The sequence below is a fragment of the Phocoena phocoena genome, chromosome 1, assembly GCF_963924675.1.
Source record: "Phocoena phocoena chromosome 1, mPhoPho1.1, whole genome shotgun sequence".
NCBI lineage: Eukaryota > Metazoa > Chordata > Mammalia > Artiodactyla > Phocoenidae > Phocoena > Phocoena phocoena.
This window is the reverse complement of record NC_089219.1, coordinates 18948627-18974528: the sequence shown is the minus strand read 5'-3', so window position 1 is coordinate 18974528 and position 25902 is coordinate 18948627. Positions and strand designations below refer to the sequence as shown.

At 45.2% G+C, this 25902-nt stretch overlaps 1 protein-coding gene across 3 annotated transcripts in view; it reads right to left on the bottom strand.

The window, feature by feature from the left end:
- NIPAL3 (NIPA like domain containing 3) overlaps nucleotides 1-25902 on the bottom strand; it is a 48550-nt gene that overhangs the window by 12149 nt on the left and 10499 nt on the right. For all 3 annotated transcript variants that reach the window (XM_065882369.1, XM_065882362.1, XM_065882366.1), the window contains exons 2-6: nucleotides 13284-13352; nucleotides 11500-11671; nucleotides 8892-8951; nucleotides 4581-4726; nucleotides 804-900 (exon numbers count right to left, since the gene is read on the bottom strand). In XM_065882369.1, the coding sequence (XP_065738441.1) occupies nucleotides 804-900; nucleotides 4581-4726; nucleotides 8892-8951; nucleotides 11500-11587 (391 nt within the window). In that variant the 5' untranslated portion in view covers nucleotides 11588-11671; nucleotides 13284-13352. The remainder of the gene's footprint in view (nucleotides 1-803; nucleotides 901-4580; nucleotides 4727-8891; nucleotides 8952-11499; nucleotides 11672-13283; nucleotides 13353-25902) is intronic.

Sequence of the window (25902 nt, the reverse complement as noted above, 5' to 3'; positions counted from 1 at the left end):
CAGAAGGAAACAACACACACTGGGGACCGGTGCTCATCTCATTTAATCGCCTCTCCCCCCGAGATCTCGGTGTTCTCTTAGGCCCATTTTTAGAGGACACAGTGGCTGACACAGGGACAGTCACTAGGAGGTAGCGGCAGGGCCGCACCCACCTCTCCCTCTCCAGGAAGAGGGGGTGCTTCTCACAGCTCTACTTAGTAAATCTAACTCTATGTGGGGTTAGAACCTTGCCCCAATCTGATTTAGGAGCCATTTCCCCCATTGCACCCATGCCTTTAAAAGGAAAAAAAAAAAAAGATAGCAAAATCAAAATCAATTCTTGCCTTTGAATCCAGAATTAAGTCTTAACCTCTGATAGGTCTTACACGGACCCTTAGGGGCTCACTTGTTGGAACCTGTTCCACCACTGACTTCTCTGAAATAAACTCTTAACCCCCCACCCCTACCCTTACTCTGCTTTCTTCTTCGTCATTGTAATTGTCACTGCCCAAACTTATACTATCTATGTATTTGTCAACTCGTTTACTGTCATTTCCTCCCTCTCGAATGGGTGGCACCCTGAGGGGACGGGTGTCTGTCTGGCTCAAGAACACCGAATGCCGTCAGCAGCACGATGGAACTGACAAGGCCTGCGTCCGGTTAGCAGGGACCCAGCTCCTGCAGCCGCCGATGCAGAGGGACCAGCCTGAGCCGGCCTCCAGCAGCTCCTGAGTCCAGATGCCACAGCTCAGTAAACAAAACCCACATTTCCTTTTGGTGCTACTTAGTGGTGGCAAAACTCAATCCCCAGGACCCTCACTTACCAAGTAACGCCACCAAGAGGAGAATCACAACAATGTTGTTGGCGTTCCTCTCCTTGTAGAAGTACAGCAGCAAGCAGAAGAGAATGATCTCCACGAGCTACAGAGAGCAGCGGGGGGGGGGGGGGGGGGGGGGGGAGGAGGTCAGCGGGGGCCACAGGCAAGACCAGGAGACCCTGGAGGGCTGGGCTGGAGTTTATGCCGCTGATTGCATCAGTCACAGGCCCTCAGAGTTGAAAGGGAATTGAAACAGCCAGTATTTCCCAAACTGCTGATACACATCCTGCAGGAAAGCAGGGAACGCTGAATCTCTCTACTCCCAATACTGAGGAGCAGTTCACCTCGCGGTGAGGCTCCGAGGGTGCTGGGCTGGCCTCAGGTCCCCCTGTCTTGGATGGTCAAGATTCATCAGGCTGAGCTGGTGTCCCATTTCACTGCTCCATGGTAACCCCCACTAAAACTGGGAGTTGGTTAAAGAGGGAGCTGCTTGTTCGGTGAGGAGAAGAGCTCTTGGTTAAGTATATAAGTATATATACCACTTGCCTGCTAACCAAGCCTCCACTGCGTGCAGCTTGGTAGAGTCGGAAAAAAGAGGACTTCTGGAGTCAGGGAGGCCCAGTTATGAGGCCTTCTAAACTAGTTGTGTGACCTTAGGCAGGTCACTTAAGTTCTCTAAACCTCAGTTACCTCCTTTGTGAAACAGGGATAAGTGTTCTTAACTTAGAGGGCCACGATCACAGCTTATACTTAGTGAACTCATAAATCTGCCAGGCTCTATTCTAAGCATTTTATCTTTACTCAACTCACTAAATCAGCATAATAATTCTATGAAGAATCTCAAGCCAGCAAAAGGCAGAGCTGGGATTTGAACCCGGATAGTCTGGCTCCAGGGCCCATGCGCTTTCCCACTAGGCTACACTGCCTGCAGATGGGGGCCCAGTGCCTGGTGTTCAGAAGGTGCTCCATCAGTAGAATCTTACTAGACAACAGCAAGTTTGAAAACTCTGAAGTTTGAGAAGTTCCCCGCCTTTGCAGCAACAGCTTGTCCTTTCTATTCCTTAAAGGTCCAGACATCTGGCAATACTTTCCCAAGGAGTGAAGCCAGCCCCAGCCCCCAGCAAAACTAAAGCAATGGCTCAGCTCTGTTTGCCTATCCCAACCTCCTACCGAAGTTCATTTATCACAAAAACCAACGCAGAAACATTAATGGGCATTTTAAAAAGAAAAAAATTGTTAAATTCCTCAGAATTAGAGATCATAAAACACAGCTGCGTTCATTTTCCTGTTTCTTCCTGTCTTTGTCACAGTGAATACATATTTTATCTACTTGTCATCACAGTCAAAGCACAGTTTTGTGCTGGGCCGTTGTGAGTTACCGTAAACAATTTTCATGTTTTATGAAGTTGTCATCATTATCTTTAATTGTTGCAAAATACGCCATCAAGCAGATGTACAGTTACTCATCAACATTCCCAACTGATGTGCATACATTTGGGCAGGGGGGGTGGGAGTGGCCGATCTCCCCACCGTTCTTCATGATGCCTAAACGCACGCTGGGAGAGCACTTGGCGTTCTATCGTGAGATGGCTGTATATGTGTTGGTGCCTCCTGATGGACCATGAGTTCTGTCAGCCCGTCTCGTTTAGCTTTTATACCCATAGTGTCTGGCACATAGCAGACACTCAATAAATATTTATTGAATTTGATTTGGCCAAATCTTTCCAGCTGGCAGCACTGCCCCACAGTGACGACGGAGGAAGCCAAACTGAATTGGTCACTGAGCATCCGTCACGTGCCGGGTGGACCTGACAGCCACCCTGGGTCCAGGGACCCCGCCAGTTAACGTACCGAGAAGGAGGCAGAGCATGCAGCTAAGTGCCTTGGTTACGGCCACACAGCATGCAATGGACTCGAGCCCAGGACTCTCTGAAAGAGAAGCCTGTGTTCTGGGGTTAAGCTTTTCCTGAAGAGGTGGGTCTCTGGCTCTGCCCGGCAGACACTTCTCCATGCCTACAGGTCAACGCTGGGGCTGGCTGGCGCTAGGGAGATGACACAGCCCCAACCTTGGGGGAATCTATCATCTGCCTCACGGGCAATCTGAGGAAAAAGGACGTTCGGGGCCTCTACAGCAGGCCCAGGCTGCTCGAGTCAAGGCAAAACAGTGAACACCTTCGTTAGTAGGCTGTGGTGACACGTGAGGCCAGCCAGGCAGGCAGGCTTCAGGTCCAGCTCGGCTCTCACGGGACTCTGAGCAAGTTTGCTAACCCTGAGATCCAGTTTTCTCATCCATAAAATGGGGAGAAAAACACCTATGTTATAGGACTATCAAGGGAGTCTGAGATGTGATGAAACAAATTTTCACACATTGAGGTCTAGGGAAGTCATTCTGGCTTATACATGATTTAACTCAGATTTTATGCTAACAGGGACTTCCCTGGTGGTGCAGTGGATGAGACTCTGAGCTCCCAATGCAGGGGACCCGGGTTCGACCCCTGGTCAGGGAACTAGATCCCACAAGCATGCCTCAACTTAAGAGTTTGCATGCCACAACTAATGAGCCCGCCTGCCACAACTAAGACCTGGTGCAACCAAGTAAATAAATAAATAAATAAATAAATAAATATGGGGGGGAAAAAAGATTAAAATGGAGAAATTTTTAAAAAAATTTTATGTTAACTGAAGTGGCCTATTTGTGGCCTGTCAAACATACATTGTACACCTGCTTTAATTATTAAAGAAAAGGGTACACTGACCAGAAGTAAAGAATGTTCACATTAAAAATAAATATTGAATGCCTCCCTTCATGGGATGGTCAATGCTAGTACCCCTGCGATGATAAGATTCCCTTCCCAGGTACCAAGGACAAACCGACTTGCTGTGTACATGCTGATCTGTTTTTTGTTGTTGTTGTTTTATATCTTTAAGGAATGTATCCCTGACTTGTTTAAAGTTCTTTGACCTGAGAAGATATAAATCTGTGCTGAAAACCATGCTTCTCCAGAGCAGTTCCTCAGAGTTATCTGAGAGGCTGTCTCCCAGGCTATAGTCCTCAGTTTGGCTCAAATAAAACTCCTCTGTTTACTCGTTATTTTTGTTGATAGATAATACATTAAAAAGTGTTTAACATGGAGCAGGGGGAGCAGGAATAAGCTTTACCAAATACCTTAGATGTTTTCCTTGATTAGTCTATTTCTAATCAAGTTAGATTACAATTAGACAACTGTAATCTATTTGTAACCTTGATTAGTTCTGGTTGGGGGTTTAGGAGATAAAGTCTGCAGTGTCTCCCGTGTTTCTATCAGCTTCTATCAGCTGTGTGATAGCGGGCAAAAATATATATATAACATTCTTTAACTGTTAAAAATTTTAACTTTTTTTCTTACCATAACAGTTTTAAATGCTCACTGTAGAAATTTTGGGTAATATGTAAAGACGAAGGTGAAATAAAAACACAATCATAATTCCATCTCTCAGAGACAACTACTGACGGAGTTTCTGTTTTTCTATCCAATCTTTTACAGGTAACGTACAGACCTACAAATACCTCTAAAAAACTCAAGTTATCATACTATACATGCAGTTTTAGACATTACTCAGGACACAAGTGAAAAAAAGCACTTCCCCAGGAACTACGTGCTCTCTGCGAGCGTGGTGTTCGGCGCTGTGAAATACATCATGATTCCCATGAACCCCGTCTTGCTGGGAATTTGGGTTTCTGGTTTCTAGGACTCCATCCCCACCCCCATCATCTCAGGTGGAAGGACCGGAGGCTTCTCTCACCATGTACAGGAGAAAAGGCCAGCTCACAAGATGTCTGATGATGTTCTCGCCTGTCATCTTCTCGTGACTGTTGGGTGCGAATGTCACCAGCAAGTAGGTGCCCACGATGGCCAGACCGCAGCCAACGAAGGATAAGATGTAGTGCCCTGCAGGGAGAGGGAGGCCATCACAGGGCTTACTGCAAGCGCCCGCCCCAGGCCAGCATGTGTCTTTAGGGTAACATATGGGGACCTGCTATTGCTTGAATTTTGGGTTTTTCTTTACTTGAAAAAAAAAGAGTATCTTCATGAATGTCGTTTTTTTTTTTCTACTTTTTTGGCCACGCCTCAAGGCATGCAGGAACTTGGTTCTCCCACCAGCAATCAAACCCGTGCCCCCTGCAGAGGAAGTGTGGTGTCTTAACCACTGGGCCACCAGGGAAGTCCCCTGAATGTCATTTTTTAAAGATACATTTAGTGTTAAAAAATTTTTTTAGGGGCTTCCCTGGTGGCGCAGTGGTTGAGAGTCCGCCTGCCGATGCAGGGCACGCGGGTTCGTGCCCCGGTCCGGGAGGATCCCACATGCCGCGAAGTGGCTGGGCCCGTGAGCCATGGTCGCTGGGCCTGCGCGTCCGGAGCCTGTGCTCCGCAACAGGAGACGCCACAATAGTGAGAGGCCCGCGTACCGCAAAAAAAAAAAAAAAATTTTTTTAATAAGATAGCATGCATACAAAAAAGTGCTCGATGAATTCTTACAAAGTGAACTCACCCACGTAACCAGCACCCAGGTCGAGCAAGGGAACATTTGTAGGACCCCCAAATCCCCACTCATGTCCCCTTCCAGTCACTAGCCCCCACCCCCAGGGCAACACTTTGACTCCTACCGGCACTGACCATTTTCCTGGGTTTGTACTTTACATCAATGGATTCGTACAGTACGTTTTCTTGTGTCTGGGTTCATGCAAGACTATGTTTGTGAGATTCATCCGTATCCTGGCATGTGGCGGTAGTTTCTTCATTCTCACTGCTGTACGGTGGTCCATGTGTGAATACCATACAATTTATCATTTCTACTGCTGATAGGCATTTAAGTAGTCTCCAGTCTTGGGTTATAACAAATCACGTTGCTACAAACATTCTTGTGCATGTCATTTGGAAAACATATGCGTGTAGTTCTATTGGGTACAAAACTAGGAGTGGAATTCGTGGTCATGGGAGATGTAGATGTCCAGTTTAGTAGGTACTGTCGAATGGTTTTCCAAAGTGGCTGTACGAATTTACACTCCCACCAGTAGCGTATGAGCAAAACTGCGTATTTTTTCTTCATTTTAGCCGTTCTAGTATTGCACTCTGGTTTTAATATGCATTTTACAAGGAACATTCTAAAGCTAGATGGGCTAGATGAAAACAAAAAACAAAAAAACCTCAAAAGCAAACCTTCAGAGCCTACGGTATGCCTTTGAAAAACTGTCTCAGCCTCTCCCAATTGGCTAGTTAACCTACTCCCAAGGGAACTGTCTAAATACCACCAACACTCTACTCCACAGACCTGTCAGATACTGTTGGTGGCCCAGGAGGCATGCTCCTGGGTGAAGGACCAGAGTCTCCTGACTCTTCCCCAGGGTCCTGTCACACTCCAACTGGACCCTGTGGGGTTGGTGAGAAGCCTCTGGTTGAAGCTGAGTGAACCCAGCCCCATGCAAGCTGAAAAGGGCTGTGAGTTCCGAGCTGTACATATTGTGACCACAGGCTTCTGGATTTTTCTGTGATAGAATTAACTCTACCTGTTTCATTTCACTACCTCGAGGAAATGTGATACCATATTAAATGTCCTTTATTTTCATTCTAGGCCTCAAAAGGTGTTCAAAAACCAGTTGTTCAATTGCTCAGCGAATGAATGAACCATGGTTAAACTCAACATGGTAAGTCCTGTGCAAGTCTATTGTCTTAAGTTCTCCGTAAGCAGGGACAGGTCTTACTCATCAATATGCCTGCGTTGTCCAGCAAAGGTCTAGCACTGGGTGAATGTTTGCTGAACTTAATAGAACTCTAAGCAGGGCAGCCAGGTACAGTTGTGCAGGTTGCTCACTGCACAAGGGCAGTGAAGAGGGCTAAAATCTAGCCCATGCTCTGCTCACCAAGGCATTTGCCCACAGAACTACAGATGCCCAGAGGGGCATCTTTTTCTAATTCACATAGGGCATGCCTCTCATTCCAGGACCACCTAGCATGACCCTGGAAGGGACATAAACCTCTACACTGATCTCAGAACCAGCCCAGCCCCGCCCCTCCCCCAGCAGAATTACTACAAATCATTCTGAGTCTTTTGGTCTTTGTGGCATCATTTGTTTGCTGAGCAGTAGTTCTGCTTTTTTCAGTGTAAGATTCTTTTCTTTTTCCAGCTCCTGGTCCAATCTTGCTGTTACTCTACACCAATGATTCAGAACAGTGGTTCCCAAATGTGGCTGTGTGTCTGCAGCATCTTGGGAGCTTCTTCTCCCTGACATTTTGTGTTTAAAAACTTTCAGACACAAGGACTTCCCTGGTGGTGCAGTGGTTAAGAATCCGCCTGCCAATGCAGGGGACACGGGTTTGAGCCCTGGTCCGGGAAGATCCCACACGCTGTGAAGCAACTAAGCCCGTGCACCACAACTACTAAGCCTGAGCTCTACAGCCCGCGAGCTACAATTACTGAGCCCGCGTGCCGCAACTACTGAAGGCTGCGTGCCTAGAGCCCGTGCTCCACAATAAGAGAAGCCACTGCAGTAAGAAGCCCGCTCGCCGCAGCTGAAGAAAGCCCACGCACAGCAACGAAGACCCAACACAGCCAAAAACAAATAAATAAAAATAAATTTATATTTAAAGAATCTTTAATAGTAAGCACCCATAGTCCCACCACCTAGATGCTACACTGACATTTTATTATACTTGCTTTATCCCATATCGCGATCCGTTTTCTTCATCCCTCCACTCCTTCATCAAGCCAGGTTCTTTTTGGATACATTTCAAAGCAAGTTGCAGACTAATATACTTCACCCTGGGGAGCTTTATGAGAATGCAAATGCCCAGGCCCCAGCCCAGATTTAAAGTCTCTGGGGATAGAGCCTGGACCCACCATCATGTCACTCCTTAACTCCTTAGCATGGCTCGTAAGCCCCTGCATCATCCAGTTCCTCCGTGCCTCCTTGCTCTCACGTCCTGTTTCCTCCTTTACTCATCACCCTCCAGCTACACTGGCCTTACTGATACCGGACACGCCAAGCTTATTCCTGCCTCAGGGCCTTTGCACCTGCTGCTCCTTCTACATGGGACACTGCCCACAGACCTTGGCATTGGTAGTCTCCTTAGTATCAGTTAGGTCTGGGCCCCACCTCTTCAGAGAGTCTAACCCTGACCAGTCTAGGAAAAGCATCCCCACATCCCCAGTGCCCCAACAAAAAGCATTCTATTTTTTCTGAAGCACTCGCTAAGATCTAGAATTATTTTCTTTGGTTAGTTATATAGTTAACTTGTTTACTGTATGTTCTTCCCTCCAACACACATATACATTAGACGGTAACCTCCATGAGAGTAGGATCCTCATCTGTCCTACTGCTATATCTCCAGCACCTACAACAGAGGGTGGCACTCAGTAGGTAATTTCTTCCCCACTCCTTGGGTTTCTATGTGGAGGAAGCTCCAATGGACCGACACTTCTGCCTCTTGCACCATTGGTCTGCATTTCTCGACCGAAATGGAGTTAATCTATCGAAAGAATTTAAACACTCAGGTTTTGATCTTTTTTTCTCCCTTCTCTGTCCCAGGATATGTACAGCAGTAATTCTGGATAAGTGTTCCATTCTGTAAACCCAAATATTTCCTTGGGAGACTGGCCCAAGGTCTAGCTGTGGGCTGGAGCGCACTGCGGGGAGAGCGTTAGCAAGTTCACGTGGCTGCATGTTCTAATCTAGCTTTTATTAGTAATAAAGCATAACTTCTGATCTCCTGTGTTTGACTTCCTTATTTAGTTCTCACTGTTTTAAAACTCAGTTAGGGAAAGAGGGTGCCTTTTCCTGGGCCTCCTAAAATCCCAGCAATAGATGTTCAATAAATATTGATTGAATGGAATAAATGAAAGCCCATTTTAAAAAGTTGCACAGATGGTTCTAATGCGTAGCCAAGTTTGGGAACCACTGATTAAAAAACCCAGCTCTCAGGAGCCTGATGAGGGTGGGATACAGAACCACACAGGGGAGAAGGAGACAAATGATCTCTACGTTGGGGTGAGCTGGTTTCACAATGAAAAACAGCACAAGCATGAAATTAAGAACAGAGCTCCAATCCACGAACTTACTCAGAAAGTCTTTAGGTTTCCATTTTTCTTTGATGAATATGATTCCTATGATGGCGCTGGCTATAAAAAAAAAAGCACAGGGAGAAGAGCGTTGAGGCTGCCATCAGTCAAATGGAGTCCCTTTGCCAGTGCCCTCTGGGTTGGCTCATTTGCGCTGGAGCTTGCCTAAGCTCTCACTCATGCTCCCAAGAGCTGTCTCTTGTTATTAGAAACAGAGGCTCCTCTCTGAGCCTCCCTGAGGATTTCCTACAAGGAACACCGGGGGTTGAATACTTGCTGTGTGACAGGCAACTTACACAAGTTGTTTCTGGCGTGTTTGCTCTTTGAGGTGGGCACTGTTATGATTCCATGTGGAAAATGGGGACACTGAAGCTGAGAGAGGGAAAGGACCCACTCAAGACCATGCAGCTGGCGAGGAAAGGCTGGGCTCAAACCCAGGACTGTTGGGGGCCAGGGCTCTTGCTCCTTCAGAAGGCAATGCCTACCTCTGACATTTCCCCCCTGGTTCTTCCACGTTTGCAGATGTACTCAAACTTTCTTGTGACTGTCCTAAAGGATGGGGCTGGCATTCACCGTGAAAAGACCAGGGTTACTATCTCAGGTCTGCCTCCTCTGGCTGGGTAACCTGGGTAGGTCACTTCACCTGAGAGTCAGTCTCCTAGTCTCTGAATTCGTGTGCTGGATCCAGCCTTCACCAGCTTGCTGAGGGTTAATAGTCAGGAAACCGTTGGTAGCTTGGAATCAGCGACAGTGTGGGTATTTACACCCTTTACATCAGAAACATTAAAAATCAGGTCTTCTTTTTCTTCCACTTTTCTGTCCCTTCCCTTCTTCCCTCCCTCCCTCCACCTCCTCTTTCTTTTCTTTTTCTTCTTCTCTCATTCTCTCGAGTTGGTTTATCAGCATATCACTGAAAATACCTACTTCTCAGAGTCATAGGGGTAATTAAATGAGATAATATATGCAAATCACTTAGTACATGCTCAATAACTGAGTAATTATTATTATTATTATTAAAGTACCTGGAACAGTAACTAATAAGTAATAGGTACCCAATAAATGGTGATTATTATTTTAATATTTATTTTTAATATTATTTTTCACTTGGTGACTTAAGAAACTCTAAGAGCCCCTTAATTTCTAGGGGATGATATGTGAAGTCCCATCATTATAATTCAGCCCATTTTTAAGAATTTGGTTATTTGATCCTTATTAAAATTCAAAGACTAAGATTTAAAGTACTTAGTCATTCAGTCACATATTCCTCATTGTCAATAAAGGTTCTGAGAGCCCTTTGGATAGATGAGCAATGGGCAGAGGACAAACCTAAATACCTGTTGGGGCTGGGCAACAACACAGATGTAGAAAGCGGGCCAGATGTAAGACAGTAGAGAGAAGCTGAGACTACGGCAGACAACTTGCCTCAACTAAAGGCACTCAAATGACATTTTGAAACGATACTGGGTGGGAAAGAACACAGCATGCCTGAGGACCTCAGTCATCTTATAGGCTGCCTGTTTACCAACCCTGGTCGAGAAAAAGAGGGGCTTTCAATAAATAGGATCAGGGAAAGCAAATAGATTTCCGCTCCTCTGCCAACTCCTAGTAATTGGTAATGACTGCCTGAAGCCCTGAGAATTCTGAGGGCCCATCCAGGCTCACTATGATTGATTAGTGATATCTGCCTTGGGTACTGCAGGGGCACATAAATGCCATGCATATGCCATCCCTGTATTGAAGAGGCCCTCTTAATTCCAGGAGGATTAAAACTCAGAATAGGATTTTCTCCTTTAAGAGCAGAGAAGAGCTTCTCGGCACTGTAATGCTTACCAGCAGGATGGAAGGAAACATTTCAAAGCAGGTTCACTGTCCCTGCTCCTATGTACAAAAAACTACTGTTCACTAATCTACTAACATCTTTTACTTTAGAAGAAAATAATTTTTTTTCTAATTCTATTTTATTTGTGACTTCATGGACATTAAAACTCCTTTGTCTTCCGGTTGGTTCAAACGTTCTGAAACACTGGTTCAGTGATTACAGAAATCATAGAAAAATGGCAGATGAGAAAGTTAGTGATGTTTTAAAAATGGTATCAGTTGATGTAAAAAGATCGGAATATAAGCTGAATGTGCATTTCTTAGAGGTGCGAAATACCTGAACTCTGAAAGCTTAGTTTATCTTGACAGTGTTAGGATGAATGTGTCAAGGTTTATCTTCCTTCTGCAGTAGAAATAAAAAGCAATTCTGATAAACTTTCCGAATCTTAAACAGATTCTGGAGGCAGAACGCCAGTTTGCATCCCAGCCCTGCTTCTCGCTAGCTGTGTGATTTGGGGAAAGTAATTTCACCACTCTGTGCCTCGGTTTCCTCATCTGTAAAATGGGGATAATAACAGTATCTCCCTCAAAAGGCTGCCAGGAGGATTAGAAGAATCACTATCTGTAAAGTGCTTAGAGCAAGTCCTGCTGAGTATGAAGCGCTTTGTAAGTGTTAGGCATTACTAGCAAAGCAAAAGCTGGTTTGGTGAGTCTCTTTGGTACTGGCGGTGACCTGCTCACAGAGGTAGGCAAGTCCCAAGGGAGGGGCGGGGTGGCAGCTGGGTCTTACCTATCACGGAGACGGCGCTGAGAGGCACAATCAGCGAGAGCGGGGCGAAGGCGTAGGAGGCAAACACGCCCAGCTCGCCCAGCAGCATCAGGAACAGGCCCAGCCACCATGTCTTGGTCTTGAAATAGGCCCGAGGGTCCTTGGAGCCCGCGAGGCGGATGTGACAGTACTTCTAGAAATCCGAGAAAGAATGCGATTTGTCCAGATCTCCAGGAAAAAGATGCTAAGATGCACGAATCCTAAATCCACTCCCCACTTTTAAAAATAGTTTGAGGAGACCTGTCAAGTGTTTTTGGAGTTCTGACTCAGAGAAGAGTAAAGCAGTAGTGATCTAAATCTTAGGTTGCTATTCTGAGACAGCAGTTCTCAAATTGGCCGGGAAGCCTTAAATTCCCTGGGAAGCTTTGAAAAAATACATGTGCCTGGGCCTCATCCTCAGCGGGAGATGTGGGTGAGGCCTGGAAATGTGCATTTCTGATGCACATCACAGGCAACGAGCAGTCTGGGGTGGAAGCCATGATCTAAGGACCCCCACTTCAGCCTGGCCCTTGGGTTGACTTTTCCCTCTAATAGCAATGCCCAGGAGTCCCTGTGTTCAGTGTGCCCACCTGGATACACTCCTTTCTGTAGAGATGCTGGCTGCTCTGCTGGGCAGCCCTGTGGGTGCTAGTGGACCCTGCTCTCCCTCAGGTGGATACTTGGCCCAAGCATGGACAATATTCCTGGTTCTGGACATGTGAACTTGGGACACAGACCCTGAGGCAGTGACTAAGGAAAGCCAGAAAGGCATGTTGACTTAGAGGGTCAAGGCTGCCATGTGGGGAGGATCTTGATGAGGGCTGCACAGAAGCAGATGCATAAGCAGAGGTGCTGGTCTGCAGAGAGAAGAGAGGGAACCACATAAGGAGCTAAGAGACCATGCAGCCTCGGAAACACACAGAAACACACACGTGTGTGTATGTGGAAGCAGAGTTCACATGCCTGCTCCAGAGGAGCAGAGCGGCTCGCCAAAGCTGGAAGCTGTGCAGCGCTGGGGGAAAGCGTTGGCCAGTGCGCTGTGGGATTTGTCCTGCTGGCAGGTGTCAAGTCTTGGACTGGGTTTCCCAGAAGCAGTCCCTGAAACAAGGGCTGGGGAGCAGGGAGTTGATTTGGGAGGTGATTCCAGGAAGCGTAAGTCAGGGAGTGGGAAAGTGAGACAGGGAAGGGAGGAGGACCAGTGAAGGGTGTTTTCACGGTGAGTTAGTGCTTTGGGCAACTGGGGCTCAGTCCTTCTGAGAAACCCTGTGAACTCCCCTCAGAACCATCCTACCGAAGGACAGGGGCCTGGAGCATTTATCCACTGACTCCCATCCCCCACTGGTTGAAGGCTGCCCCGGGGCATTAACAACCGCCACAAGCACCCAACACACACAGCTGGCTTCCCAGCTGCACCTGCAGCCAGTGGGGCCAGTTCCCATGGCGTCGTCAACTGGCTCTAAACCACAGCTGCCTGTGAGTTCAACTAGGCCGAGGAGTTATGGGGCAGGGCATACACAGCAGCTGCTCCAAGGCACCCCCCAGAGACTTTTAAGTAATGGAGAGCACTGTCTTCATAGTTGAGGGGTGATGGGGGATGAAGCAGGGACAAAGAATCAAGAGAGATTCTGGAACAACCTAAAAGGTATTGTCCCAGCCTGGGATGGAATAGGCAATGTCCCCCAGAGAGGAGGCAGCCGGGCCTGCACCAGATACCCTGGCTATCAGCTGTATCTCTGCCCCAGACAGTGCTGGTGACTGAAACGTACCTGGAGGTTAAGTGCAATGCTGACCACAAGGTGTCCGAAAATCGCCAAGAGGGCACCGATCAAGTTTTCCTGTAAGGAAAGTTCACAGGAGCAGACATGAGCTGGGCCTAAGCCAAAGGGCCCCAGGACACATTTGAATCCAACTGTTTGTTGTCCCAATACAGGACCAACAACATCCATCACAAAGCCACGCCCCCCCAGACACTCTACTGGAATTTTTCTACCTGAGTTTACTCTGGCTGCCTTGCTGGTTTACAGAACATGGCCTGCAATGGGACACTACCAGAAAGCACCATCCTTTGTCTTCCAGTCACAAGGACTTGATAAGGCCTAAATCTGCTCTTCCAGTCCCATTAATGTATTGACTTGGTATGGTCTTGCGCAGAAAAGCAATGTTCAGAAATCAGAATTTACAAGAAAAACACAGGCAGGGATACTATTTGCCATCTAATCAATGGAGTCTTCCTATTCCCAGAGGGGTCTCGGTGAGGCTCCTTTAAGTGGCAAAATTGCTTAGGGCACTTTTCATTATTTAATTTATAAAAATTTAATTTACGTCACCTTAAGAATGAGGTTCAGATTCCTTAGCATGGCATTTTTTTTTAAACTTTATACAATGATTCCCAAAGTATATTCACTGTAGAATAATTAGGAAATATAAATGAAAAGAACAATAATGCAAAAAAGATAAAAAGCCACCTGTCACTCTAAAACCCCCAGAGATAGTTACTGCAAACATTTTGATTTTTGTAAAAATTTTTTTCTGTCCATGAATTTTGATGTCAATGGCAATGTTAATTTATTTTAATAAAAATAATACTATAATTTGTTTTATAACCTGTTCCTTTACCTAAGGTATTATAAATACATTCTCTTGATAGGCATATATAATTCACCATTTTTAATAAGTGTCAAAATAACTTACCATTTGGATGTGCATTTCTATCATTGCTTCTGTATTATTGGATATTTAGGCTATTTCTTTTTTAAAAACAATGCTGTGATCGAACATCCTAGTTCATGCATTTTTGTGCATTTATGAGGATTAATCCCTTGGGATAAATTCTTAGAAGTGGGACTGCTGGGTCAAAGTGTACACGGCCCAGCATTTAAACCACACTATGTTATGTGCTCAACACACCCGCCAGCATTATCCCGCTAAACACCAAAGGAATGCATCATTTTAACCAAATAGGAATCCTCTCTTCCCAGCATGGGCTTTCCCAACTCCTCCTTTGCTCAAGAGTCTCCTCCTGGGCTTCCCTGGTGGCGCAGTGGTTGAGAGTCTGCCTGCCGATGCAGGGGACACGGGTTCGTGCCCCGGTACGGGAAGATCCACATGTCACGGAGCGGCTGGCCCGTGAGCCATGGCCGCTGAGCTTGTGCGTCCGGAGCCTGTGCTCCGCAACAGGAGAGGCCACAACAGTGAGAGGCCCGCGTACTGCAAAAAAAAAAAAAAAAGAAAAAAAAGAGTCTCCTACCACTGGTGCCCTCCCTTGTGAAATCTGCATGTTCTTCAAGGCCTGGGCCAGGCCCAAGTGAACCAGCAGTGAACATCAAGACAAACTCAGTCCAGTAAAAATTAATTAAAAAAAAAAAACAACTCAGTCCTTCAATCCCTCTGGAAGGACAGATAATCAGCAAGCAGTAAGGGGGATAAAGTCAACCCTCCATCCCGCCTTCTGCCCCCCTCTTCCCTTCCCTCTCCCAGAGTGCAGAGGGCCCATAGCGCTGAGGGGGCCTTCCCAGAGAAGGGGCAGTCACTGTGGGACAGGGCGGGAGGAGGGCAGAGGAGGCCTGCTGATGGAAACCACCGTGGCTGTCCCCGACTTCTCCCCCTCAAGGTGCAGTGCTGCAGCATAAAGGAAAGATGCTGAGCTGGGTGCCCGGAGACCTGGGTTCTGGTCCCAGCTCTGCCACCACGTCGCTACATGGCCTCAGACAAGTCCCTTTCCCCTCACCAGGCTTGTGTGTCCTCTCTGGATGACCTAAGTGCTGGCCCAGACGACTGCTAAGGGCCCCTCCGGCTCTGACCCAAGCTTCTGGTCACAGCCAGACTGCTCAGAGAAACCAAGTGATGATCATGCCAGACAAGAAACCGACCAATTCATTTCACATAAAATAGCTCATTAACTGGAGGTTATTGGGGGCATCTCCTGGGACCCAAAGGAGCTGGCTTCCACTGCTTCCCAATACGGCTCTCAGCCTGAGCTGCATTGGCTCGGTCCTTCTCCATCTCCACTGTTTCATGGTTTTTGGTTTCTTTTCAGTTAAACAGAAGCCATGTCCTTCCTGCAGGATCACAGAATCTCAGAGCTAAAAGGGTCACTGGAGGCCAATCAGGCCAGGGTTCCCAGATATGTCAATGGGGTTCCGAGGCAAAAGCCATCATGTGGTTAGATAAGTTTGGGAAACGCTGTATCCTCCACCCAGTGCACTGGCCCAGTAGAGGCTCTCAGAGGCAGTTTCTCCTTGTCTAGCTCAGGTTTCCCAAACCCATTTGGCTCTAGGGCTCTTAGCTTAGAGTCCATCCACTGGCATCTGTGGTACCTCTGCGATTCTCACCAGCCTGATATTTTAATCACTTTCCTTTCCTTCTGGTAACAGCACCCCGATTGTGCTGTGGAGGACTCCCTGCCTTCCCCTTGCCTCCTCATTGGATACTCCTGTTGGGACTGTCATTCAAAGGGCTCCAGTCTCCTCTCCTAGTCAAGGATGGGCCTGTGACCCATGCTTGATCCAAGCCAGGCTGGTCAGAAGCTCTCTTTCTGGGGTCCAAATCCTGGACTGAGAAACACAGAGGCGGAAAAAGGCTGGTTCACTCCTGCCCGAGGTGAGGTTTAGCCAAGTCAGACCCCTGGAGCCTTCCTGGTTCCTGACTTTCTGAAGCTGGCTTCTCCAGCTCTTCCTTCTTTTCCGGAAGCAGTCCCACAATCTTTTTTGCTTACGAGCTAGTTTCTGTTACTTGCAACCAAAGAGCCTAATAGAGTCAAGGCTTCACAGAACAGAGTTTGGGAACATGTTTATTATTATTAGTCCAACTCCTAGTAAATATGTGTCCCCCCCCCTCACTTTTATAGACAAAAACGGGGTAGCTTTTATGGACAAAAAAGGCTATGTGCATTTACTTTGCTTTTCAAAAAAAATTATATGTGTTATTAAAATAACAGATTCCCTGATCTGGTTTCTTGGAAACAAAACCTTAGCAAGGAACTAGGTTATTCTTATAAGTCTAACAAACTGCACTTATGAATATAAGGAAACTGAAATTCTCTTAAATACTTCAGCTGTTCACATACAATAAAATTCTCTGACAACTTTAATTTTAAAAGACTTCTGCTTCCAGTAGGACGGAGTAGACATTCTTTTTCCTATGCTTCCTGCGACACACAACTAAAAACCCTGGACATTATATATAAAACAAACATAAGAAGACTGAAAGGTGGACAGAAGAAGGCAGACAGGCTAAGGACCTTGGGACCTGAGGAACCACATGGTAGGGAGTTCCTTGAGTTTTCTTTTTGCCTCATGTATCTCAGACTTGGAGCTGAAGAAACTGGCAACTTGGAAATAGCAACAGGTGTGACCCAAAAAAACCCCAAGAAAAGCCTGCACTCTAGTCGGAGAACAAGGAAAGGAGCAGCCAGGCCAGGCAGAAGGCTTTTAGACAATAACTGATGTGCTCCAAACACTGCCGGGAAAAAAAAAATGGCTCCACCCTGCCCCTGCCAGCATAAGCCAAGTAGGGAGCTTAGATTTCCACCCTTTGGAGGCTGTAACAAAGCAACCCAACTCCCCTGCTGGGACTATCAGAGAAAGCCAAGTGGGGAGCTGAGGCCAGTGATGAGGTGGTACCCCCCTCCTCCCAGTGTCAGTAGAGACCACAGGGAGACTAGACCTCTGCCCCACCTGGCAGTCACGAAGCACCCCTTCTCCTCCCCACTGTGGTGGTATCAGAGGAGGCCTGGTGGAGAGGCAAGATTCCTCCCACTAGACTTTCACAATTGTATTGTCCTGAACTTGGGATTATCATTCGTAGTAAACTGCAGTGACAGCTGCCAACAATTCCTCCCATCCCTGTATGCATGCGCTATGACTCCCCTCAAGAGGTGGGGTCTTTTCCCCATCACTTGAACCTGGGTTGGCCTGTGACTTGGCTTTGGTCAACAGAATGAGAGAGAGGTGAAGTTCTGGGATTTCCGAGCTCAGGCCTTACAGGTTCTGCTTTTGTTCGGAGGGGAACCCAACCACATGTAAAAAAGCCCAGCCTGCCCCCCAAAAGAGAGAGAGGCCATGTGGAGGGCCAAACAGATATATGAGTGGGCCCAGTCAACACCAAGAGAAGAGAGAGGCACAGCCACCTCAACCCACTCCAGCTGATTTAACCCATCCCAGCTGAGGTTCCAGACATGAGTGAGGACCTCTTGGATTCTCCAGCTCCAGCCCCAGCCAAGCAAAGATGCAAAGGCAAGCTACCACTGCTTTTGAAAGAAGAAAAGAATTCTTTCTTTTTAAAAAATTTTACTGTGGCATAAACACTTAACATAAGATAGACCCTCTTAACAAATTTTTAGTGTATTTTTAGTGTATTTTTAACTGCTGGACGATGTTGTCCAGCAGATCTTAGAACTCATTCATCTGGCATAACTGTGACTTTACGCCCAATGATTAGCAACTCCTTACTGCCACCCTCCCTGCCAGCCCCTGGCAACTGCCAACCTACTCTCTGATTCTGTGAGTTTGACTATTTAAGATACCCCATGTAAGTGGAATCATGCAGTATCTCCTTCCGTGACTGGATTATTGCCTTAGTCAATTCGGGTTTTGCTATAACAAATACGACAGACTGGTGGCTCAGCAGACTTTTATTTCTCACAGTTCTGGAGGCTGAGAAGTCTAAGATTACGGCGCTGGCTGATTCTTTTCCTGGTGAGAGACTCTTCCTGGGCTGCAGATGGACACCTTCGTGCTGTGTCCTTACGTGGTACAGAAAGAGAGCTCTGTCTTGTCTCTCTTATAATGGCACTAATTCCATTTATGAGGTCCACCGTCACAACCTAATTACCTCTCAAAGTCCGCATCTCCAAATACCATCACACTGGGGATTATGACTTCAATACATGAATTTGGGGTGGGGGAGAGGCGAGGCACATTCAGTCTAGCACTTATTTCACTTAGCGTAACGTCCTCAAGGTTCACCCATGTGGTGCCATGTTCCAGGATTTCCTTCTTTTTTAAGGCTGGGTAATACTCCATTGTAGTATATACCACGTTTTCTTTCTTCATTTATCAATGGACATCTAGGTTGTTTCCACATCTTGACCACTGTCGATCGTGCTGCAATTAACAACAGAGTACCAATATCTCTTCGAGATCTTGATTTCAATTCTTTTAGATCCTGTCCAGACTCCTGACTCATAGAATTGTGAGCAGTAAAATGGTTGTTGTTTTTAGCTAGGTTTTCAGGTGGTTTGTTACCCAGCAATAGCTAACTGATGTGCTTTCTTAGTGGACCAACGTTGCTTAACGATCCAGCAATTTTTGGCTGGGACTCAAGATGTGACTCTATTCCAGACATTTACTAGTGGGCGGCTTTGATCGTCCATCTGATTTGAGTATGGATCACTCTACTGCTTGGTCATCTCCTCCCTTTTTTGCTCAGTTAAGGTATTTTAATGCCTTCCCATCTTAATGCCTGGCTCTAAATGCTCTTTAAGGCCATCCTATGAACCCAGAATATCTTTATTTAATGTGTCATTACCTTTTTCATTGAGACAAATTCAAAAATCATAAAAGTCAGCATTTTGACGTTTTTAAAGTGTACCATTCAGTGTTTTTTTTTTAGTATCTTCACAATGTTATAAGTGATGCCATTGAAAATGGTGGAATAGAGAAGAATACCAGGGATCCATCCCTCCAGTAAAACAATGAATGAACTGGCAAACACTGTCTGAATCAACTTTTCTAGAACTCTAGAGTCTAATTAAAAACTTATAATAAGAAGGGGAAGGCTTGGTGAAGAAAGAAGCAGTTGCTTTATGGTCAGAAAGCAATGTGGCATTTTAAATTGTTTGCCAACCATCCCTTACACTCCAGACCTATGGCAGTCATGAGGACAGAGGGAGCAATAAGGACCTTATTTTTTAAAAATTGTGGTTGTGGGGCTTCCCTGGTGGCGCAGTGGTTGAGAGTCCGCCTGCCAATGCAGGGGACACAGGTTCGTACCCCGGTCCGGGAGGATCCCACATGCCACGGAGCGCGTAGGCCCGTGAGCCATGGCCGCTAAGCCTGCATGTCTGGAGCCTGTGCTCCGCAACGGGAGAGGCCACAACAGTGAGAGGCCCGCGTACCATAAAAAAAAAAAAAAAATTGTGGTTGTGATTAAAAATAGATAACCAACAAAGAGCTACTGTATAGCACAGGGAACTCTGCTCAATTCTCTGTAATAACCTAAGTGGGAAAAGAATTTGAAGAAAAATAGGTACCTGGGGCTTCCCTGGTGGCGCAGCGGTTGAGAGTCCGCCTGCCGATGCAGGGGACATGGGTTCGTGCCCCGGTCCGGGAAGATCCCACATGCCGTGGAGCGGCTGGGCCCATGAGCCATGGCCGCTGAGCCTGCGCGTCCGGAGCCTGTGCTCCGCAATGGGACAGGCCACAACAGTGAGAGGCCCGCGTACCGCAAAAAAAAAAAAAAGGAATAGGTACCTGTATATGTATAACTGAATCACTTTGCTGTACACTTGAAACTAACAAAACATTGTTAATCAACTATACTCCAATATAAAATTAAAATTTTTTTTAAAATTGAGGTTGTGGATTCCAACCTGTCTGGCAGCTCCCTGAAGGAACAGCACAAAGGGCTTGCCTTTGTTTTGCCTGATTTGGAGCAGTACCAGGGCTGGGGGGGCAGCTTCCGGGATGCTTTTGCTGAAAGAATTTAAGGCACTGAGGCAAGGGACAGCACGGGGCTGCACAGGACACAGAAGGAAAAACCTGCGCAGGAAGAGGCTGGGAAAGAAGAGACGGGGGTGCGGGGTGGAGAAAGAGATGGCTTTTGAAAGCTCCGGTGTATCCTGGGGAATCAAGACTATTCATATACCCAGGGCTGGATGCGTGCTCCAAAAACACTTGAGAAGATGCTAAGCCTTCACCTCAGGTGGCCTTCAGGCTGGGCAGAGCAGCAAGTCAAAGTGAAGGCAGAGCTGTAAATAGACTGGTAAACGATGGAGTAGTGCCCCAGCACACAGCCAGTCTGCGAAGACTGAGAGAGGTTTTCTTCTTTTTTCTTTTTTCCTTTTTTTGGCTCTAGGTATTTAACAAAACTATCAAAACAAAACTGACCACCAAGCTAAGAGACACAGACTTGGATAGGCCACACACAACAGAAAACACAGACTTTACAAAAAGAGTTGAGAAAAATCACTAAACAAGCAAACAATAAGAAACCACAACAAGCAGCAACAACAAACAGGAGGCCGGGTGTGGATCTGATTCCCGGAGCTGCCACATAACCTTGAAAATGTCCAGATTTCATCACGTTGTGCCATACCGATATCTAAATGCAGAACACTTCTGTCATTCCTCAAAGGAACCCCAAACCCACTAGCATTCATTCCCTGTTTCCCCTCCCCTCGTTTCCCGGCAACCACTAGCCTACTCGCTGTCTCTACGGATTTGCCTATTCTGGACATTTCATATAAATGGAACTCTACAATGTATGGTCTTTTGTGACTGGCTTCTTTCACTTAGCATAATGTTCTTAAGGTTCATATGAACCTTAAAAGAACTGGTTCACATGAACCAGTACTTCATTCTTTATTACGGCCAAATAATATTCCATTATATGGATATACCATTTTTTGTTTATCTGTTCATCAGTTACATGTAAATTATTTCCACTTTTTGTCTATCATGAATGTTGCTATGAACATTTGTGTACATCTTTTTGCATGAACATATGTTTTCAGTTCTCTTGGGTGTATTCCGCTAGGAGTGGGATTGCTCAGTCATATAGTAACTCTGTGTTTAACTTCTTGAGGAACTGCCGAACTGTTTTCTATGGCGGCTACACCAAGTTACATTCCCACCAGTCAAGGGTTGTCATTTCTCCACATCATTGCTAACACTTGTTATTTTCCTTAAAAAAAAAAAAAAATTACGATAGCCATTCTAAAGAGTGTGAAGTGGTATCTAATTGTGGTTTTGATTTGCTTTTCCCTAATGACTGATGATGTTGAGCATCTTTTTAGGTATATAGTGGCCATTTGTTTATCTTTGGAGAACTGTTTATTCAAATCCTTGGCCTATTTAAAAAAATTCACATATAATAAAGTTGACTATTAATCATCTTAAAGCATACAATTCAGTGGCATTTAGTACATTTTCAATGGTGTGCAACGCTTTGCTTATTTTTATTTGTTTTTGGGTTTTTTTTTGCGGTACGCGGGCCTCTCACCGCTGTGGCCTCTCCTGTTGCGGAGCACAGGTTCTGGATGCACAGGCTCAGCGGCCACGGCTCACGGGCCCAGCCGCTCCGCAGCATGTGGGATCTTTTTGGACCGGGGCACGAACCCGTGTCCCCTGCATCAGGAGGCAGACTCAACCACTGCGCCACCAGGGAAGCCCACTTTGCTTATTTTTAAATTGAGTTGTCTTTTTATTATTGAGTTGTAAGATTCCTTTATATGTCTGGATACTAAACCCTTGTCAGATATACGATTTGCAAATATTTTCTCCTATTTTGAGGGTTATAGTTTACTTTCTTGACAGTGTACTTTGATGAACAAAAGTTTTTAATTTTGATTAAGTTTAATTTATCTATTTTTTTCTTTTGTTTCCTGTATGGTTTTTGGTGTCATCATTTTAAAAAATTGTTGTCTAATCCAAGGTCACAAAAATTTGTACCTTGTATTTGTATGTTTCTTCCCAAGAGTTTTATAGTTTTAGCGCTTAGATTTAGGTCTTTGAATTAACTTTTTAATTTTTAATTAATTTTTTTTACATGGTATGAGGAAGGAGTCCAACTTCATCCTTTTACATGTAGATATCCAGTTGTCCCAGCATCATTTGTTGAAAAGACTTTATATTCTTTCCCTATTGTCAACAATTAATTGACCAGAGATGTGTGGGTTTATTTTTGGTCCCTGTGTTGTAGTCCACTGATTTGTACGTCTGTCCTTATGCCAGTACCACATTGTTTTGATTACTGTAGTTTTGTAATAATTTTTGAAATCAAGAAGCATGAGTCCTCCAACTTTGTTCTTCTTTTCCCAAGATTGTTTTGGCTAGTTGGAGTCCCTGGCATTTCCACAGAATTTTAGGATCAGTTTGTCTCTAATTTCCCTTGTGATTTCTTCATTGACCATGGTTTAATTTTCACGTATTTGTGAATTTCCCTCTTTGCTGCTGTGAATTTCCTTCTGTTATTAATTTCTCATTTCATCCCGCCACAAGAGAGGCCACAAGAGAAGCTGGGGCTACTCTTCATTGCAGTGCATGGGGTTCTCATTGTGGTGGCTTCTCTTGTTGCGGAGCATGGGCTCTAGGCGTGCAGGCTTCAGTAGTTGCAGCACGCGGGCTCAGTAGTTGCAGCACACGGGTCCTAGAGGGCGTGTGCTTCAGTAGTGGCAGCATATGGGCTCAGTAGTTGAGGTCTGTGGGCTCAGTAGTGTGGCTTGCGGGCTCCAGAGCACAGGCTCAATAGTTGTGATGCATGGGCTTAGTTGCTCTGCTGGACCAGGGGTCGAACCCGTGTCCCCTGCATTGGTAGGCGGATTCTTAACCACTGCGGCACCAGGGAAGTCCCAGCCTGAGTTCTTTTTACATGGCTGGCCAGCTCTTCTACTAGAGAGAGCTCAGCCTTTGGAAACTGACAGACTGGGTTTGTTGTAAATATTAGAAATAATCATGACAGCGATAACGACAAACAACAGTACTTCTTGAGCACTTACTACATGCCAAGTACTATTCCAATTACTTCATATATATTAACTCATTTAATCCTCATAACAACCCTATAAGGTAGGTAGTATTATTATCTAATTTTACAGTGAGGAAGCTGAGGCACAGAGGATATGAGGTAGCTGGTAAGTGGATGAAGCAGGACTGGAACCCAGGTAGTCTGACATTAGAGCCTATGCTCTTAACTATTATGTCAAGCTATGGAATATTTAAAGCTCTAGAACAATGCCTGACACAGGATAAGTATTCAATAATTAGTAGCTATTATCAAGGGCTGGGGAATTGGTTCTTGACTCAAAGGTTACTAGGCTAGTACAGAATACAGACACTTTACAGAGGAGGGAAGAATAGCATTCCAGACACTTATTCAGTGCCTAGTGTGTGCCATGCACTGACTGCCAACGTGCCATGCGCTGTCCCGGTCCTCATGCAGTATATATTAAACACCTGATTATTTTTAAGCACACTTCAGTTAGAGCTACCTAGGAGAAGCACAGATGCCTAATCTAGTGTGTGAGAGACCCAGGATTAAGGGAAGTCAGGGAGGCATCTTTGAAGAATGGTTTCAGAGAGAGATCTGAAGACGTAGAGTGATGGGGGTGGGGTGGGAAGCCCCCATGGTGGGAATGAGCACGGTGACTTTGCGGAATGGAAAGAAGGTGATGTGGAGGGATAAGACCCAGGGGGAAGTGGGCTCAAAGGCACTGAGAGGTAAAAGGGGATGTGTGTGTGAGAGCTTGAGGACCAATGAGGGCTTCTATATAGTTGGGCGAGGGTCCACAGAAGATAGAAGAAACGTGAGTGTAGAGGGATAAGGCTTAGGGGTGGGCTGGTCAGATTGGGAGGGGGCTTCTCTACTTCAAAGGGTTTGGATTTGGGCTTGGAGATGATAGGGAGGCTCTGAGTGATGTCACTAGGACTGTTTCTAAAAGAGAAATCAGGGTAGCAGGATCTAGAAGGCCATATCCTTCAGACTGGGGGGCCCAGAGACTCTCTTCTACAAAGGTTTTGCTGATACTGACAGTTTTAAGGGATTCAATCACCATATCCTCATTTCCATCTGTGCCCTTTGCTAGCTTCCCGTTGTTCCCCTTTCTTACTTTTCTCTGTAGCTTCCTCCCACTTTATCAAAGAAAGGCTTGTCCTTCACTCATGTGGAATCTTACTCTGGTATATTGCCCCAAATTGTAAAACCACTAAGAAACCCAGGGGAATTTTGAAATTTTGTTTCCTGGGAGATTTCTTTAGTGATAAATGCCCATTCTAGGAACTGTTTTCTCTCCCCCTCTCATACGTATTCCTGTAAGCCATGACAGATATCAGAATGGGATAACTTGGCCCTTGTTAAGATATTCTGAAATCAGAAAGTCTGATTTAACTGATGTTTGTACAATAAAAACTAGCTTTGTTAATTAGGTTACACCTACAGTTATAAGTTTTGACAAAAATATATTCAAGCTAGGGATAAATACATGTACAAATATTTATAGTAAATATTTGCATTATATTCTAGAGTTAAAATATATGTACACATATATGTATTACAGTACAGTAAGGGCAAAGGTGTAGTAACATTAATAATATTTCAATTTCCCCAATCCTTTCTGGATACATGAGATTAACCCAATGTGCCTCTAAGTGAAAAAAGTGACCGGCATAATTGATCATGCTTTTTTGGTAAACTTCACGGAAACTGTAAAAGCAAAAACAAATCCTGTTCTAAATTAAGTGTGTCTAGTACGTTGCTTTGAACAAAAATGAATGAGGTCCTAATCATACTGTTAGCTGACAGGTCAATAAAACTAGTTTATCACTACATGATTTTTAGCACGTAACTTGGAAGGAGTTGAAAGAATCTAGTGATACTGCTGTAACAATACTTCTTCCATTCGGGGTACATGAAGAGGCTCAGTACTTCTAGCCATAAAAACCAAAGCTTGCTACAGGATTGATGCTAAACTCTATCTCATTCTACCAATTAACAATAATATTTACCTTGAATATTGAAAATCAAGTCCAAATCTTTTCAGATACATTTTTCTAATACAGAGTTATTTTTGTTCAATAATGATGATAAAAATTTATACTGCATTAATCAATTGCTTTTATTCAATTGTATAAAAAATTCTGTATTGAATCAATATCTATGAACCTTATATCAAAGGAAATTTTAAAAAAGAAATTTGGTTACATACTCTACATTCTTTCTTGTAGAGAAGTATGATAGGTGTCCGTAAAAATTTTAAGTATTGAAAGACAGACACATATAAACAAAGAAGAACAAGAGTGTTTTTGCTCACCACCCAATTCTGCAAGGATTAAGCTGTAATTTGTTGCAGTCGATGACCGACAGTACACTCTGAATGGAAATTAAGACAATGACAGGATGCTCTGTGCTTGGACAAGCAGGCCCCCTAGATAGTTAGATGCACATCTCAAGAAGAATTTTAATGAACCCAGATTCTTGCATCTTCCCACACATAAAAAAAAGCACTAAATCATTAACTTGAGATATCTGTTGTCTGTGACCAGCAGTAATCTTTTACCAAGATGTATACTTTACCGCATGTATTTCCTAGCCAAAAATCACATACGTATAAACTGGTTTCCCCCTCAACCTCTTCAGAACAGCTTCCTCAGAGCTACTGAGCGTCTGTCT